Consider the following 19641-nt stretch of genomic DNA (forward strand, 5'->3'; position numbering starts at 1 on the left):
TCTTGTGCGCGCAGCAATTGACCCAAGTCACAAAAATCACGGCAATTTTCTGGTTACTGAATCAGCACACAACGTAGTTTATAAACTTGGGGACCGAAACCGTGCCCCCTTTTGCGCATGTCAAACAGTGGGCTAGCGGGCCAGAAAGCCTGCCCGCCAAAACCAGCAACGGCGTATGCGGCCGTACACACAACGCGGAACGTGCATGTGCGCGCGTGCGGACGTGTAGGCAGTAGGATGGCTAGGAGTGACCTTTACACGGCGTTCCAGCGTCCACCCTCGCCCCTCACCGTACACCCACGCGATCGATAATAGCTCCCAACTGTGTGTCCGCGCTTGTGTAGGTGCGTGCACGCGGAGGCGTGCGACAGACATCACCCCAATGTCGGTTTCATATGTGAAAGGAGGAAATAAATTTGTAATAAACTCTGCATTGACCTTTTGAAGGTTGACTGAAGATTCATATTAAGTACGCAGGGCTTCAAGCCCAGTTCCAAAAAAGAAACATTGCCATTCGCAGACACGCATTGGAAATAAGTGTACGAATGGAAACCATCGGATGCTCACTCATCTGACAGGTATAAAATTGTTTTTAATCTGTCATCATTAGTGTCAGTTCGGTACTGGCAACCTATTTTTGAAAATGACTTATTTTAAACCCAGTTCAATCCTTTCAAAACTATCATTTGAGAGTTGTTTACTTTAACTATAGAATAATAATAAAAGTGGTGCACAGTTGGCATTGCCGAGGCATATCAATGTGAAATAACTGAAGACTCAACTTTCTTTTCAGCTTTCCGGTGTCAACGCCACGGAGGCAGATAAGGTGGAGCTGCAGAATTTCTACCGAAGTCAAATTCAGTTGAATTTAGAACGACTGCATCACTTGGAGGGGCAATTGAATAGCCTCCAGTCAACCAGACAGATCTGGCTCTCTTGGGTCGAGAAATGGAACGACTTCAGGAATTCCGCCAGACAGGTGCGTTCACAGAATGGTGTCATTTAAATCACTGATTTTGAGACACTGACCACTGTGCCGACCAAAGGCAACTAGTCAGTGCAATGTGGTTCATAAATTTTACTTACTGGATTCTGTAGTTAAAATCCTCCGTTGCCTTGAGAGGAAATGGTGCTGCAAGCAGCGTCTTATATTATCCAGTCGAATACCGTTGTAAAGTTGCTCAGCTGAATAAGGAGTCGAGAATATTAGAAGGAACTTTGAACATTGGAAAGATAATATCCCAGAAAATTCAACTTGCAGATGACTTCAAACAGTTGATATGGTGGTAAATAAAGTGAGTCTTTTTTGAGGTAAAATTCTTCCTACTGTACATTGTGCCTTAACATATGAGGGAAGGACGAAAGCAGATAGCGCAATCTTCCTGCAATATTTTGAAATGAATTCTAATAAACACGTACTACTAGTTCATTCAGTAGTCCGTTATTCAGCCAAAATCCGTCAACTTAATCACTTTTCAATGCGTGGGAAGTTAAGCCTCTATCCTGCATACCAAATATGTCAAGTTCCAATGGTGAAATACTTCCTCGTTTCCTATTTTTTTTGCGTTGACAACGTATTCTAGGGTGCAGGAAAAAAGTAACATCAGTAACATCAATCTCAGAGGTAGGCAAAGAATTGAATTAATGTTATCATAGGTAACAGTACTGTTCAATTGACTGAATTTCCTTTTGAATTGGTTGTCAAAGCTGCGAAGTCGTTGAAATCCACTCCTATTTCAAAAAGCGCAACAGCATGCACACACCTGTTAGCTTCTCGCAAACAATCTCTTTTACACTGGCGTATCCGTTAACAATGTATACGGTTTATTGCTGCCTGCTTTTTTTGGCCATGTCTATTGTTTTAAAACAATTGCGAAAGTCACGCAACTTTCCACTCAAGCTTGACGAGGCCATGACTAGTTCGCGAACGCGCATCGTGCAAGCACCGCGACCGCAGAGCGTGCCGGCAGTGGAAGCCGCTCTGGCAGAGCACACACGCGATGGTGACTATGTCAACCAGCTAATCGCCGAGGTTAATGCCAAGGCCAACACCCTCGCCTCACTGGTTGGCGCAGAGCCCACGGCTACGGACGGGCCCTCGCGGGTGCGCCGGTATGTGGAGGTACCCTACACCACGCCAGGCCCTAGCGATGCGGAGCTGGCGAAATCGGTGAGATCGGAACTCTGCATTGCCACCGCGGGTCTGGAGATCCGGTCCAAGGACTGGGAGCGCGTCTTCAACGCACACAAACACACACTTGAGGAGCGTGCCAAGCAACTGAGCAGGATGACGGAGATGGATGTAAGTGTGATATTAAACGTTTTCGGTTAGATTTTTCACCCGTGAGACGGTAAACCATTACTCCTTTTTCCATCATCAAGAAAGTCGAACGTGATCTTCGGGATGCAGAGTCAGAATTTCAGCGCATCAGCATCACGGTTAATCTCGATTCTCCGATCACACAAATTGAGCGCGCCGATGAAAATCTCCGCGTTCTTGAGCTTCGAATACCGGTGCGTTTAAATTATTGCGCTAGCCTCCTTATTTTACCAAACACTTAAACTAACCAATGGGTTGTACCTGTTTTTCGTTTGTTAAAGGACCTGCAAAGCCGCGTTAAGAGCACGGCCTACCTTCCCAGCATGCAGTTCATTCGCGGACCCTCGGATCTACTAGAGATCAGTGGCGTAGATGTGCCGATGTTGGAGGAGAGGCAACGTCAGCTGGAGACCCGCGTGTCAAATCTGGTCACTGGAACTGCCAAATGCCGAACGGAGGTGAATTTGACACTCCAATTGCTTCGTGCTGTGCGAGACGCGGAGAACTGTCTCTCGTGTCTGACGATGGACCTGGGAAGAAGCAGCGACCGCCTGAAGAGTCTTGCACCCGATGACCAAGTGCAGATGCGTCAAATAGTTGCCGACATTGAGACACAACGAGACCGAGCTCAGAAATATGCCGATCAACACGTGCCACAGCTACAAACGCTTGTCGCTCAATTCCCAGGTGGAGTAGGGTTTGTGCTTTATGCCTTATACTCACGTCGTTTTGTCAGTTCGTGAAAACACTTCTACTATTTCACTAAAATGAAGATTACTTGGCGTAACTCGCGACTTAGACAAACTAGAAAGTACTTAACATGGAATACACTAGCCAATATTGTTTTATTACAATATTGAGACCTGCTAAATACCAATTGATATTAAGAACTAATCTGTATATTCTCTTTTTCTTCCCCTCAGATGACCGAGCGCGAATCAAGGTACAACCAATAATTCGACGCTTCCAGGATTCTACAGAGGCGTTGTCAAAGCTGGTGCAAGATGTGCGAGTGCGATCGGAGCGGTTGGTTGACCTCACTCGTCTTCAAGGCCCTGTGGTAGAGGCTGTGGAGTCGGTGGCCAGCCACCAGATGCATCTGCCCCGCCCCAAGCCCCCCACCATCCTTAGGCCGCTATCCAACATACATGTGGTTGAAGGGACGCGAGTCGCTTTGACGACTAACTTCGATGCTGGTATTCCACAAGGTAGAGCAAGTTTTCAAATCACTCTCTCCACAGAAACTACGGTAACACTTATCTTTACATAGGAAAAAGGATCAACAAGAATGCGTGACTGCCTAGTCAATCGTGTTGGTTTGCAAATTCGTTGGCGTGAATAAGGAAGTCTCCTGCCCTACTTCTTCCAAGATCACGCAGTACATATCACTTATTTTAGGTAGGATTTAATCTACCAAGCATTTGTCTGATTGCAGGATATCCAGAGACCGTGGACATTGAGGGCACATGGCATAGAGATGGTCTTCCGGTGACCACCCCCGACTACCGCACGAGAATGGATCAGCACTCAGCGAGTCTTACAATCGAAGAGGTCTTCGGGGATGACTCCGGCGTATTCACATTCCGATTGAAGACGCCCTTCGGGGAGGTAGAGACCTCCGGTTCTCTGATGGTCTCAGAGACCCACAAATCGATTTCCTCAGCTGACGAGGAAATGATAACTCCGACCAAGCGACGCAAACCACAGCAGGCTCCTTCAACTTTTCCACCGTTTGAGGAAGAAACTGGAGAGGCTCCGAGGTTCACAAGGTACTATATACCTTAGATTCCTTTATAAAGCATTGTGAACTTTCCGATGAATTACTTCCAGACATTATTTCACTTTGATCAGGCAAAAGCGCGAACCTTTTGCGATCACCAATAGCACTAATGAAAGCTCACATATAGAAGGCATGTAATGGGATAGCAACTTTATCGTAATTTCGAACGAACAAAATAGTGAGGACGGTTTACCTTTCCGATGGTCTTATCACTTATTATGAAAATGTAAATTAAATGTCCTTTAATTTTCAGACCACTTAGGTCGATGGAGGTTGGAGAAGATGAACCCGTGATGCTAGAATGCCAGGCAACTGGGAATCCAGTACCAACGATCGCGTGGTTTAAGGATGGCATCAGCATTGACAACAGTCCCGAATACGTTGTTTTCGAAGTGAACGGTTCTTGTGCCATTAAGATCCGCAAGACTAATGCATCCATTCATGATGGCAACTACACTTGTAGAGCAAGGAACGACCACGGTGAAGCCATTACTACCTGCCAACTTCACGTCAGGCCCATTGAACCTCCTCGCATTGTCTATCCTCTCTCCGATAAGCAAGTTCCTGAGGGTCAATCGCTTGAACTTAAACTCACCTTCAAGGTTGGTTCGGCTTTGATTTATTTTTTACTGATAAGATAAAAGTAAAAACTAAATACCGAGTAAATTTTTATCTTCTTCAGGGTACACCACCCGTACGCGCCGAATGGTACGTCAATGGTGTGCCTCTGGAATCCACACAGAGTTCCGCTATCCCGAACATTTTTGGTGACAAAGCAATTTTGAAACTGCCAGCAACATACCAACAGGATGTTGCCCAATATACATGCCTGCTGAGAAACCCTGCAGGAGAGGCGAAGAGCTCCTGCCAGGTGGATTTGCGATCACGACGCGTCGAGAGGCCATTGAATATCGAGGATTTAGTTGACGCAGCGTCAGTGCAACCTGCACGCCGGCCTCTTCCACAGTCACCCCTACAAGATGGAAAGCAGTCACCCATTGCAAGCTCCCCTAGACTTACAACAGCTCCAGCTAGGCCAGAATCTTTTGACCAGGGAAAGGTTTCGCCTCGCTCAGTCTACTCTCCGGTCAGTGTGGAGGCTAGACCTCCGTGGAGAGCGACTTCGGTGCCTCCACAATTCTCCAGTATCTATGGGACTGAGTGAGTTGAATGTGCACAACTAAACATGCACTAAATGCTAGATCACTGCGTCTTATAGGTTGAGTATAAAGCCTACCATTAACTAAAAATTTTTAAAACATCCCCCTCCGAATCCCGTATTTTAATGTTAATTACACTTTGGGAAATTGTGACTTTGAATGAATGGCAGCCATCCTGTGATTGTTTCACTGGCACTCACGATTCCATTTTAAGCGGTAATCACTTCTTTTTTGATTATTTTGAGGATTAAGTCACTAATTTATTCGCTCCACAAATTGGCATGTCTGGGATCTTTGACTGATTTATTTCGGTTGATGTTTACATGGCTATTCCTGACATCACATGCCGCCTGAAGTTGAGGAATTAATCAGAATGGCGATGAGATTGGTTTAGACGCCACTGATGTGGTCTTTTTGGTTTTCGTCTGAATTCTTTCCGCAAGACATAACATCGGCCGTTTGTTCTCTCAGGCATCGTAGAGACCTACTCGCACCTAAACGAACATTCTCGCCTGGTCAGTTGCCCCCGCATTTCACTCAACCACTGCACAATGCTGCAGCCACGGAGGGTCAAATGGTGCGCCTTCAATGCCGGGTTCTTGGCCGACCTAAGCCACAAATTGACTGGTACAAGGACGGCGTGTCTTTGACTTCTGCGCCCAATTACACTGTTCGATCGGAGGGTGACAGACACTGCATCGAGTTTAGTGACATCTACCTAACCGACCATGGCGAGTACACATGTGTTGCAACAAACCCTGCTGGCGTGGCGAAAACCTCATGTCGAATGGATGTTGAACGTAAGATGTGGAGTAGTGGTGTACTTGCGAGGATGGGTTGATGAAAAAGCATGATTAAATAGCTTAAAAGTGCATGAGGGGGAATAATTGGGATAATGATGCCAAATTACGTTCTTTTGTACAGCATTGTCAAGCGGTGATGAATCGGCCGACCGACCACCTCAGATCGTCAAGTCCCTTCCACGCTATTTGACAATCAACGAAGGCGAGGGTGTAACCTTGGAGTGCAGCTTTGTTGGACGTCCAGAACCATCGATAACGTGGTACAAAGACACAGTGCCTCTTCAGGCATCACCCAATGTCGAGGTGAGAGCTTCTCATAATGCCATATATATAGAGATGAAACTAATTTTCACCACTTTGCCGCTATGCTCCGAGGGTAGCAATTTTCTCAGGTCTTTCGGGGCCACATTTTCTTGAAGGCAAGGAATATTGGTTGGAAAGATAGCGAATACACACGAGGGTACAGTGTTTGCCTTAGATTAAATTTCGGTTGAAACGTATGGAAATGTTTTGATTTTCAGACGATCCCTTACAAAAAAATTCACACGAACTGAACATTTTGATAGAGTTCTGGTACTCTTGCTTGTCATAAGAGCATATGACATTCACAATGGGTGCCACAAAGGTAAACTCAAACAATGTTACTATAATGGGAAGTATTAGAGCCATAAAGATATTCATTTAGTCGTACCGATGGACATAAAACACGATTTTGTGCAAACTACCTAATTTCTAAAAATAAAGCCCTAACACAATGATACTAAGCCCAAAGCATAGGAAATACATTACTCAAAGACGGCAATTGAAAATCCAACCTGCTTCTTCATCCTGAAAGCCGAGCGTATATCTGATTCCACTATTGGATGAGTTCCGTTGGTCGCAAATTCACAAGGTCTGAACAGTGAGCTCCACTCAGGTAGCCACAATTATGGATCACCGTTGCGAGTACCTTCGGTCGCCCACCCCCCAACCATCGAGGGGGTACTCGTGCACCCACGACTCTGCTAACCGGCGGTCGTGTGTGGTCTCAGTTCTTTGTTCTTCAGTGTTTGTCCTGAGAGTTGAGTGCACTTGACTTTGCGTCACGCCAGGGATTGGAACCAGTTTATTTGACGTATCAAAACCAGGCGATGTGTAAAGCACGAGGAATGCGTGTTTACCTGTTTCCCTTCGATAGATCTCGCAGGTGGGATCCACCGCCGTACTGAGCATGACTGATTCAAGCATCCAGGACGCCGGCGTATACAGGGCTGTTGCCTCAAACCGCGTTGGTGTCTGTCAGTCTGAAATCCACGTAAACATCCTACCAGCAGACAAAGGACCCAGACCTATGGATGCTTCACCCTTCCATGAGGGCCCTCCACGATTTACCAAACCTCTTCGGTAGGATTAGTCATTTTTTTTCAGACAAAATAGGCAGTAGCTGTTATGCTCAGATTTCGTGGTACAATGGATTACGAAATGTTATTAGATCAATTTTAAGCATAAAATTTTTTAATTTTCGTGCATACTCATACGGGTAGTCCTTACAGACTACTCTCGATAGCTGGATGTGAAAAACCTTGAAATCCTATTTCATTCGCAGAATTACGTATGATAATTTTAAGCTAGCTAATTGAGGAACGTGGTACGCTTTTTAATTTATTATTAACCCACGCTCCTTGATAGCTGTGATGAATTCAAATGGATAGTAATCGTCAATTTTATCTATCCAAATCCCTCTTCCAAATACTTTAGCCTTTTACTGTTTCGCAGCGACATTTACATGGAAACTCGCTCACCGAGACTCTCACGCCTCGATTGCTTCGTTTTGGGCATTCCGCGACCGACTGTTGAATGGCGACACGCCAACCATAGGATCGGGCCTGAAGACCGACGCTACCACATCACCGCTGATAGACCTCCTGGCGTGCATACTCTCACCATTGTTCAACCGAGCCAGGACACTGCTGGTGAGTATCGCGCCTGGACTTAAATGTAACTAATAAATTAGATCAAATATGGTCATAAGCACGAAAAATGAGTAGTTAGATGGGTTGAAAACACTTATGAATTCAAGATGACGGCTAGTACTTGCTTTATGTTTCCCTTAATGGGAAGGGTCTACCATTCTTGCAAGAAAGTATTTAAACAAAATATTTATTGTGCTGGCACCAAGTATTCCAACTGGAAATACATACCTCTGATTTACTCGAGTATAATTTACACAGTAACTTTTCCGGACTTATGAGGCTCAATTTTCAAAATCATGCGAACGATAGATGAAAGAATAAGTTTGTCAGGGTATTTCAACCCTCTACTGTTTAGCCGTGCCGTTCTTTCCGCCAGTTGGCCTTTGAGATAAGCCATTGAGGAACCAGGGTACATGCTTCTTCACTTTTACATGTAGGTCACTACGAGGTTTTAGCTGAGAATATTCATGGAAGCGCCACGTGCTCAGCTACTGTCCACCTGCCACGCAAATGGTCCCTTTCCTCACTATCTCCACATTCTCCGGTGGTTTACACAACACTGCCCCGTCAAACATCACCGTGGCGACAGATTAGCCCGGCTGATTCGGTGCACGTAATCCCGACGTATGCTACAGCGACTACTCGGCGCTTCCTGCGCGAGGTCTCTGAGCCGCCGGAGCTGCGCAGATACACCTCAACGACACAACTGCACGTCAATGAACGGCACACCACGCCACCTGTGCAATTCACTTTCCGTTTACCTCCAGAGAGGGCGATGAGCAAAGTAGAGGTAGGTTTCGCAGATCCTGTCCCGTCCTTTTAACTTCCAGAAACTTCATTGGGCAATTATTTCCAACTTGTCCTCAAATGACCTATTTTTTAGGTTCTGCGACCCATTGAATCAGTGCCTTCCCCAAGACTGCAAATTAGGCATGCTAGCAGTCTCACAGTGCTGAACAAGATGCGAGTGTGTCCCACAGTCCCGTTGCAGGAGACGACCGTGCAACATCATGTTGCCAGTCACCCGCGTCTGTCTCCGGGCTACGTTTCTACCGAGGACCTAATGCGACCTATTGAGGTGGTTCCGATGGTTCCTGTCTACGAGACTCGACAGGTTCTAGAGCCTCTACAGCTCAAACCTCTTAGAAGAACCGTATCACAAGACAGGTTCAAAGTATTGGTTGAGGCTCCTATTTCAGCCCGTCCTGTGCTTGAGTCCAATATGGCGACCGAGGTGGTTCACCACAAGACCATCCAGGTGACCCCCATAGTTCCGATCTACCGAACTCAACGGGAGGCCTCTGTAGCCAGCCAACCTGCCTTAGAACCTGGGTACACTAGTGAAGGCGAATTCGAGCACAACATAAGTGTCGTGCCGATGATTCCAAGCTTCAAGACAGAAACAGAGCGCTCACTGCCTGCTCGTCCTTCTCTAGAAACCGGGTTTGAATCGAAAACTAGTCTTGAACGGCAAATGGAGGTTCAAAGGGAGCTAAAAGAAGTGAGATAATTTGATTTTGTTACTACCCTCCTGAAAATGATTAAACCTGATCTAACTATTCACTTTTTATAAAGCTGCGTTACAAAACGCAAATGGAGCGACCTGTGCCAGCGCAACCACAACTGTTTCCTGGATATGCAACCACAATGGATGTTGAACATTCTATGGACGTTGTCCCGTTGGTTCAAAAACCGGAGGAACGATTCCAAACAAGCTATTCCACCGACGTCAGCGTTCAGGTTGACTAAATGACCCAATTTGTTTAATTTGTATGCACGAGAAGAAGTGGTTTACTTTTCACCTCTTTTTAGTACGTTCCCATTGATTTGGTTGTCGAACTTCCAACACCTCCGAAATTCGTTAAACATCTCAACAATGTTGTTGCTGAAGAGGGATCTCAAGTCATTCTAGAAGGTGTCGTGAGTGGCAAACCTACGCCCGCCATTTCGTGGTTCCGAAAATCCACTCCTCTCACGGATTCCCCCGACTTTCGCCTGGAATACTGTCCAGATGGAACTGTTAGGCTGACTCTTAGAGAGGTATTCACTCTTTCCTGTTTTATGATAATCAGGATCCGAGTGCCGCTTTAGACCGTCTAGACTACGTTAAATCTAGACTTAGTCATTCATAAAGGAGACTAGAAATGCGAAAATCTCACCAGTGGATTTTTTCTTTCATATCGACTCAGACGTTAATTTTCTTCATATTCCATATGCAGATTTGTGAAGAAGACATCGGACCCTATCGCTGTGAGGCTTCAAATATTGCCGGAACGGCAGAAAGCTATGCATACTTGACCATTACTGCTAAAGCAGTGGCTCCAAGGTTCATTAAACCTCTTGAGAATACCACCGTTCTGAGTGGGAATGTCATACGTTTGACTGTCAAAGTTGACGGGCATCCGAAACCGGATGTCAAGTGGACTGTCAACGGTCGTGAAATCACCAGCTCGCCTGATTTCGTAATTGAGGAAGTCGCCGACGGTGTGCAGTCTTTGACGATTCCGCACGCTCTCAAAACTGATACCGGTCGTTATTCTGTGATTGCAAAGAATGAGGCGGGAGAAGCCATCACATCAGGAATTGTCACTGTTTTAGGTGGGTTTTGATAAACCGCCTTGATTTGATCCGCATTACGTGAGTTTGGTCTACTGTAGCTGAGCACTGACATAATTTTGCCAGTTGTAACGATACGAATGAAGAGACGTCTAGAAAACAAGTTACACTACTTTCACCTTGTACAGGCATCCTAGGTAATGATTAAGTATTGACAGAACCGTTTCATTTTGATACAGGATCGTGGCCTCCTTCAACTATGCCATCACCAAAACTCGCTGGAGATGAGATGACCAGGACTGAGGTTACTGTTCCTTTGGCTTCACCGACTCCAGGACCCACAATTGCACCCACTCCGGAAGCTCCAAAGTTCGCCAAAGTGAGTATTCACAGTCTATAAATCTCAACTTGGTAGCCCAAACGCATGTTTCACACGTACTGTTTAACATCTTTTCCCACCGAGTTCACTTGATGGTAAAGGTAAATTTATTGTTTCGAAAAAGTCTTATAGTGCATTTAAATTTGCGAATCAAATAAGTAAGTAGGCTTTAGTTGAAGTTAAAATGAATGCTCATATTCCGGATGATTAGTGAGCAAGGAAATTATTTCCCTTTTTTGATCGGTTGATGTAATCACCTATTTGGGGCAGGCACTAGCTCACAAGCATTAGTTGCAGGAAATCCACCTATTGAGTACTTGAGTAAGGATAGTTAAATAGTACCCTTTGGAAATGAGTACTATATTATTTCTAAGAGCTTATTTTCTACCTCCCTAGATATTGCCACAATGTCGAGTGGTAGAGGAAGAAACACCCATAGTTCTGACAGTAGAGGCCAAAGCTAATTCGATGCCTTTCCTGCATTGGTATCGAAATGGGATTCCTCTAGAAACCGGACCGAACTACAAGATCTCTCAATTCGGTCCATATCTCGAAAATGTCAATGCCATCCAACCAGAACCAGTTAGAATGGTAGGTGAACTAGAAGTACTGAGAGCAGCTCCAACAGACGCCGGGTCGATCGTCTGTGTTGCCGAAAACCCATACGGTCGCGCAGAGACAACTATGACTTTGGATGTGATTCCTAAACGTGAGCCACTTTTCTTTAGGTCGAGAGGAGGATTATGAATCTGTTTTTACATAGACATCGTTTTCGAAAAGGCGTTGGTGTAATTCTATGCATTAGTCGCAAATAGCGATGATGTGTGATTTTTCAAATTAGTATACTGAGTCTTTTCATTTTACAAATTGACTGATTTAATGAATGTATTTAGCAGTTGCGAGGATGTATTCCTTGCCCACTGAAATCGGTTTTAACTCTTAAGCGGAATCTCTGCAACCTGTTGTCCAACCTCCAAGACAAGCCAATCCACAGAAACCCTGGTTCACCATTGTAAGTACCCCCGATTAGAGCAAGCTTAAGCTTGCATTTCTACAACTCCCAATGGCAGTTTATTTTAAAAATGTTTGAATAACTTCCCATTTTTCGTGTTTTAAATCCAAACTGAAATTGTTTGCTACACACTACATATCCGATCATTTTGGTTAACCTAATTCATGTAACCACCTCATTTTATGCTACAACTTTTTGAGCAAGTTCAATAAAATAAGAAAGGATAAAAGAACAATTTCAAACTTGTGTTCTTTTCCAAATTTGTAATTATTGTCAAAAATATCCGTTTCTAGCCCCTTCAACCTGATCTCACCCTGCAAGCTGGAAGTCCGCTCACTCTCACCGCGGAGGCGATGGGTAATCCGCTTCCCTTCCTTCACTGGTATCGTGACGGCCAACAGCTGGATTCGACTCCTGAACACGATATAACCCAGGTGGGACCGGAACTGGCTAAACCTGGGGACCTCTTAGACAGCCCTGTCTCGATGACCGGTCGCCTTGTAATAAATGAACTTTTCCCGACTGACTCTGGCACCTATCAGTGTGTGGCAGAGAATTCAGCTGGACAAGCTGAAACCTTTGTAACACTGAATGTCTTTACGCCACCAGGTAAGAAATATAAAGTTCAAGCGATTTGATATGTTATAAATTTAATTCTAAACACTTGCATTATTTTAGTTAAAAAACAAGGTCAGCGTCCGCAGTTTGTTAAGCGATTAACTCCAACCGTTCAGTGCAGAGTGGGCGAAACGGTTGTGCTAGAAACAGAAATATCCGGCCAACCGCCTCCACGTGTTTCTTGGTACCGCAGCGGAATTGAAATCTATCCAGATTTCAAGTACCGAATGGAAGAAAGCCCGAACACTGGAATATACAGACTTGTGATCCAGTCGATCGAGCAAGAGGACATTTGTGAGTACACGGTGCGTGCTTCCAACGAGTACGGATCGGTGGAATCAATTACTCGACTTACCCTCATCCAAGAGTGAGTTCAATTAATTGTTACGTTCTCTCTGAACTCACTAACAAAAATGACTTTTTGTTTAGGTACACCGAGGTGACTCGCATTGACTTACCTGGGACTCTAGCACCGGTTACTATGGGAGTTCCCTATGCACCCACAGAAAGGACGCAGCTAGATGTCCAAGTAGAGGGGGCGTTTTCTCCCGTTGTCATGGCTGTGGAGGTGACGAAACCTCTCCAACATCTTAGTGAATTAGAGATGGAATTAAAGAAATCACCTATGGAATTTCAGCCCATAATTGTGGAGTTTCCACATCCCGACAGAAGTGGTCAACCGGCGGTGTTCATTCGACGGCTTCCTGACTCTTTAACACTGGATGAAAATGTTCCCGCAAGGATTACCGCTCAAATGTCCGGCATTCCATTGCCTTCCGTCAGCTGGCTGAAGGACGGACAACCTCTCGTGTCGAGCAACAGAGTATTCACGTCCGTCGAGGTAACAACTTCTGCCTTTCCAACAGCATATCACACTATCACTATTGCAGATGGACTTGACAATTGATGTCTTTGTTTTTAGCCTAACAACACGTTGGTATTCCATTTTGCCCAACCAAGGCCCATTGATGCTGGAACCTATACAGCCATTGTCACTAATCCATTGGGTCATGACTCCTCCTCCGTGCAGGTATTTCCATAGAAATTTTTAAGGTAAAAATAATTGGTCCCAATGTATTTTTTCGATATTACTCTTCTATTTAGGTCAACCTCGGTGCCCTTCCAGAGCCCAAACACGACGAACCCATACTAGAACTCATGGGCGTTCCACCGAGCTTCACAAAGGCTCCATTTCCTCTTCTATCACTGGCGGAGGGCCAGGCAGATGTAATTCAGTCCCCGGGCATATTTTCCTCGCTGGAGGGAACTCCATTAAGATTTGAAGTTCAAGTTCACGGAGTTCCAGAACCTAATGTTTCCTGGTTTTTAAATGAGCATCCAGTGCACTCCGATTTTAAGCACAAGGTGAGTTAATTGGAAGGTCGCTTCATGAACGAAATCCTATGGTTAAATTCCAAATGAAAGTCTACGCTTTTACAATTGCAGATACTGACACTTCCCGACTCGGTTCATTGTCTCACCTTGGAGGCGCCAACATCGCTCACTGATGGTGGAACCTATCGGTGTGTTGCCAGCAATCCCTTGGGCGTTAAGGAGCTTGTTTTCCCTGTTACGATTGAACCTAAGCCTCAGCAGGTTACTGTTCCGCCAAGATTCCTAAAGAAGCCTGCTTCTAAAATTGTTACAGTGCCAGGACAGCCCCTTCTACTTGAAGCTGCTTTCGAGGGAGTTCCTGCACCTGTAATCTCTTGGCATAAGGATGGAAGGTGGGTTACCAAACACACTTAAGCCATATCTGCTGTACAGAACACATTGTTTTGCGTTTTAAGAACCTCAAAGTTATTCGAAATTATGCTCCAATAGGCAAATGCTCTTCAACTAGTTGCAATTTTATTGTCAGAAAGGCGATGCATGATTATTTACAGTTTTTATTTAAGCTTTTTGTATTGCAGACTCATTTCTCCCACTGAAGTTTCAAGTGGCCGCATCCAGGTTCTTGTCACAGAAAATTCAACTCAACTGTCTGTCGCTGAGATCAAACCTGAAGATGTTGGGACTTGGCAGTGTCTTGCCTCTAGTACTGCTGGGTTGGCGACTTGCCGAACTAAACTAGACCTAGAAGGTTAGATATTAATGACTCGAGTTAACAAAATGGAACTTGTCGAAACTCCTGTAACGGTCTCTACTTTTTCTTACTTTAGTCCCAAAGCCCGTAACCGAGGAACCACAGAAGATGCTTTTCATTCCAAAGAAGCGTACTTCTGTCTCAGGGTGAGTTAAAATATAGTGCGAGGCAAAGCGTATATGGAAAATGAGAGCCAACTTCAACCTGATTTAAAATAGTTGTGGGATTTCTGTACGCCTTCAGTCCCCATATTGTGTGCAGCGGTACTCCGGTCACAATGTTCAAAGATATTTTCGGGAAAATTCGTCAAGCAAAGTTCCTTTAGCCAGTTGACATGATGCATATCTATCATTTAAACACCCTCCTTAGGATTATCGGATCCATATAGGGCCTTAAATAGTGGTATTTTTGCGCCATAAATTCGTTCCAATGTCCAGCAACTTTAACATTATTTTGATATTGCAGGCCAAGTGACTCACCCTATCCAGAAATTAGGCAGGCTCCAAAATCTCTCGATGTAGTTGAGGGGAACAGTGCTCGGTTCTCAACAATGGTAGTTGGAACTCCACGTCCTTTGGTTTGCTGGTACATCAATGGTGTCCTTGTACAGCCCACTGTTCCCCTTGAGATCAGTTCAGAAGAACCTCGAGAATCATCACATTTTGATGGCCTTCTTCATCATCTTGAACTTCGCAACTGTCGACCCGAGGACAGTGGTGTCGTTACGGTTGAGGCTCTTCGTGCTGATGTTTCAGAGGGCGCTGCGAGGACCGAACCTAATGCTGTTGTCACTGCATCGGCTAACCTGAGAGTACTACCTGCCCCTGGAAAGATTCCACTCCTACGGCCTGTCCAAAGTAATTTTAGGTCTTGAGCCCCTTAACAATACAAACAGTAGTTACGGAAATATAACAATACATACTATAATAATACAACAGCATTGTTGATGTAACCGGTACGCTCACCTTTGTAGAAATCCCGACCCAACAGACCAAGCCTTCACAACCGCCTGTCATTATACAGGGACCTAAAAACGCTGAGGTTCAAGAAGGTTCACCAATTACTTTTGCCTGTCAGGTGGCGGGATCGCCAAGTGAGTTTGAAGTGTGCATGCGTTATATCGTAAGAAAACTAAGATTTTTAGCATCCAACTTTGGAGCATTCGTTTTTATTGCTATTTATTTTGTAAATCCGAAAACGTGATGTGTAAAATTTTAGTGCCTGAAGTTACTTGGATCTATAACGGGCAGACTGCAATTCAACCTTCAGCAAATTTCCATCCCATAGTAACACCCGATGGAAAAGCCTCTCTTCGTATTGATCATGTTCGGCCCGAAAATGCCGGTGAATACAAGATTCGAGTAACCAATCAAGAGGGTTCGGTTGAAAAATCAGCCCGACTCGATATAATATGTAAGTTCTGAGAGAATAGTAGGTATTATGAACTTTACGCACTAAAATGCCGGGTGAATTAGTTATGATCCCTTCTATCTCAACACGTATCTGTTTGTTTGTTGATAGTCTTCATTCTTAAATCTGATTCACATGAATGCCTCACTACACTCATTTGTAAAAGCCTGCTCCTTATTTCATTTTTTCAGCGTTTACTAATCCTTCATTCAGTTACTAATTTTTTCCCACCGCAGCTGATGAAAAGGCACCCGACTTTACAACACCGTTTCCAGAAGAGATACTGAAACTTCCTGAGGGCACTTCCCTCACACTGGACGTCGAAGCAGTCGGAAAGCCAACACCGCAACTTGTTTGGAAGCGAGATAGTACTCCATTTGCTCCAACGCCTGAAATCCAAATTACCCAATTGACCTCCACTCACCATCGTCTAGAAATACTTGAACTATTTCAAACTGACAGCTCTGAATTCAGTGTCGAGGCGTTCAACAAACTCGGCAAGGCAGTTACAAAGACAAAGTTAATTGTACTACCAGGTTAGAATTTACAATTTTAGTAAACTTACCTTGAAGGTAAGCCAGTAATAACTCCTCAGGTTACCAAATTTTTAGCTGTGAAAGAGCAGCCTCCGGTCTTCTTAACGTGTCCACCTGAACAGCTCACTGCATTTGAAACCGCTACTGCTCAGTAAGTTTTGTATTTCTTAGGGATGTTATTAATTCTTCAAAATTATTTAACAAGCAAAAATGTGTCTCAATAAGCGCACGCAGTATATTTTTCCAGTTTCATTCTTTATCATGTAAATACAAATCGTAGATTGGTAGTTGAGATGACAGTAGTTTGATCGTACACACTTAATAATAATTTTAAGAGGTAATAATGTTTGTATGCTTAAGTAGTTGTTAAAACGCAGCTAAACAGGTGGTATAAATGGGATTACGCGGTATATTCACCCACATCGTAAAACCTACGCGGTATTTCACAATTCGTGAATTCGCTTCGTACTCAAATCGACGTAGATGCGCACCTTATTCATTATAAACAAAGGTAAATTCAAAAATCCGTGACGGTGAATTGCTTTCCTGCCCACTACTCCGTATGAATGGGAGCGTTAAAATGACAAATCGTACGCATGTGTGCGTAAATAAAACGCCTTAATCTATCGCTGTATAAATCACTGAACGCGTAACTTATTAGTGTGTTTTCAACAATTTCCTACAGAATCGAATTTGTAGTGCGCGGAGAACCAAAACCGAAAGTTCGCTATTTCCACAACGAAGTAGAGTTGTTTCCGCCTCGAGTAGATTCGCCAACGACGACAAGCGAGTGTAGAATTATGGAGAAAAATGTAAATAAACATTATACCCTCTTTATAAATAAGATTTGTGCCAAGAAAGACGCCAGAGAGTACATAGTTCGGGCAGAGAATGAACTTGGCGTTACAGTTTGCAGGACAGAAATTAACGTGGAGCACGTTGGCCCAAGTACAACATTAAGATTTAGCAAATATCTGCCCGAAAAACAGTGGGTTACAGTAGGCCAAAAAAAGGTATTCGAATATGAAGTAATTGCTAACGAAGCAGTAAAGTTCCAATGGTATATCAACGGCGTGGAAATTAAAAGAACTACAAAAGATAGTATAATAGAAGAGAAGGAACATTCAAAAAGTATATTAACGATGCCCATCGTCAAAATGGAAAAAATTCCACGAGAGGTAAGTGTGCGAGCAAAAACAAGCAGTGGAGATTCCGCAATGTCAACAACAAAAGTGGAATGCATTAAAAATAGTCAAGTTCCTCTGCGATTCATCCAACCGTTGGCACCAACAGTGACACCGAACATCGGTGAGGACGTGGTGCTGATTGCCGCTGTGGAATCTGTTCCACAAGCGGAGATCAACTGGGTGATCAGCAATCCCGAGACGGCACGACGTTGTGAAATAGTGCCGATGTTAGACCAGGCTTATCCCACTAGGTCGATTTCACAACTCACCATTCATGATTTCAATGCGATAACGGATAGTGGGGTGACTGTGAAGGCGGTGGCGAGAACTGCGGATCAGGAGCTCGTGACGACGTGTGAACTTCGGGCTCCAGAGGAGAGAGAGATAACGGAGAGGGAGAAACCGGAGAGGTTTATTGCAGAGTTCATGCATAGCTTGAGGCCCCATCTGGAGGTGCAGGAGACACACAAGGTTGTTCTGGAGTGTGGTGTACAGGCACCAGAAGGTCCAGTGACTTTCAAGTGGTACTGGAGCGGAATAGAGGTTTCCCCTGATACATTTAAAGAGATCACGATTGAGAGGAGTGCAAGCTACTCAGTCCTCACCATTGAGCGTGTTGAGAGGAAGCATGAAGGACTAGTAACGGTAGAGGTGATATATCCACAGGGCGAAAAGTTGGTGAGCACTTGCGATCTACACGTGGTGCCCCAGAAACCACTGACTGAGGTGCCACTTCAACCTGATGAACAGACGCCAGCAAGTGTGCCACTTCGTCTTGTTCAGCCGCTTCAACCGAGGGATGAACCTACTGCAGGAGAAGACGTGGTGTTGACAGCATCGGTGGAAGCGGTGCCACAGGCAGAAATCACGTGGACAATAAGTAGTTCGGAGACTGCTAAGCGCAGTGAGGTAGTGCCTTTGGTAGATGAAGCACATCCAACTTACACGACATCGCAGTTGACAGTGCATGATTTTACTCCGCAAGTCGATGAAAGCGTGGTTGTACAGGCGATTGCGAAGACACCGACGGAGGAGCTGGTCACAAGCTATGCGCTGCACGAGAGGAGACCAACTATCAGTGAAGTTGTGCTAGAAACTGGACCAATGCATGTGACACCGGCTGATAGGCCGGAGGAGGTGGTTAGTCAAGTTCCCCTGCGATTCATCCAACCGTTGGCACCAACAGTGACACCGAACATCGGTGAAGACGTGGTGCTGATTGCCGCTGTGGAATCTGTTCCACAAGCGGAGATCAACTGGGTGATCAGCAATCCCGAGACGGCACGACGTTGTGATATTGTTTCTCTATTCGATGAATCCAAACCGTTTATTTCAATCTCACAGTTGACTTTGCGGAATTTTTGCGCCACTGATGCCGATGTTTTCGTTGAAGCTATCGCTGTGAATGATACTGATCGTTTAGTTAGCTCATCTGAGATTCGCGCTAATGACCTAAAGTATTCCTTACCTATTTCTCTACATTCGCCACAGCCGGCATTTCTTCCTGTTGTGGAGCATATTTTAGCGTAAGTACTTCCTATTAGGTTTGCTAATGGGGTACGAAAAATGGTTTCATTAGCCAAAATCTTTCGTTGCTGGCTATCCCGTGTATTTGTCAAAAGCGAAATAAAGCGCGAATATCATATCGCGTAAATAATTAAAGATCTAGAATAAATTCCAGAAAAAAAAGCAAAATATTTGGCGTAAGATTTAAATAAAGTAAATCTTTTTATCAGAGTAAAAACGGAATATAAACAACGGATATAAAAAGCGAATTTAATAACAAATATCTGTCATTTTCTGGTTAACAAGGCATTTCCAGGGGAGAGATTCTCAGGCAGT

General features: G+C 44.6%; 2 protein-coding genes across 2 annotated transcripts; both read left to right on the top strand. All coding sequences in view use genetic code 11, as the record gives it.

Annotated features, from left to right (window-relative positions):
* Positions 1–117: 117 nt before the first annotated feature.
* EGR_03387 (Muscle M-line assembly protein unc-89) lies at positions 118–16767 on the top strand (the record flags this gene model as incomplete). Its single annotated transcript, XM_024492636.1, has 34 exons — positions 118–291; positions 794–979; positions 1901–2302; positions 2383–2514; positions 2602–3007; positions 3244–3528; positions 3756–4089; positions 4354–4702; positions 4783–5261; positions 5732–6060; positions 6185–6366; positions 7241–7446; positions 7819–8015; positions 8453–8805; positions 8899–9516; positions 9591–9755; positions 9828–10055; positions 10235–10613; positions 10811–10950; positions 11347–11659; positions 11895–11962; positions 12256–12571; positions 12641–12947; positions 13010–13421; positions 13503–13610; positions 13685–13945; positions 14027–14307; positions 14494–14663; positions 14743–14812; positions 15132–15523; positions 15640–15759; positions 15885–16079; positions 16313–16612; positions 16688–16767. The coding sequence occupies 34 exons, from the start codon at positions 118–120 to the stop codon at positions 16765–16767; spliced, it is 8937 nt and encodes a 2978-aa protein (XP_024353037.1).
* A 1062-nt stretch (positions 16768–17829) lies between these two features.
* Positions 17830–19329, top strand: EGR_03388 (hemicentin; the record flags this gene model as incomplete). The annotated part of the gene is made up of 1 exon (XM_024492637.1): positions 17830–19329. One exon carries the CDS (start codon positions 17830–17832, stop codon positions 19327–19329), a length of 1500 nt encoding a protein of 499 aa, XP_024353038.1.
* Positions 19330–19641: the final 312 nt, after the last annotated feature.

The sequence above is a fragment of the Echinococcus granulosus genome (genome assembly GCF_000524195.1).
Source record: "Echinococcus granulosus chromosome Unknown EG_S00017, whole genome shotgun sequence".
Taxonomy (NCBI): Eukaryota; Metazoa; Platyhelminthes; class Cestoda; order Cyclophyllidea; family Taeniidae; genus Echinococcus; species Echinococcus granulosus.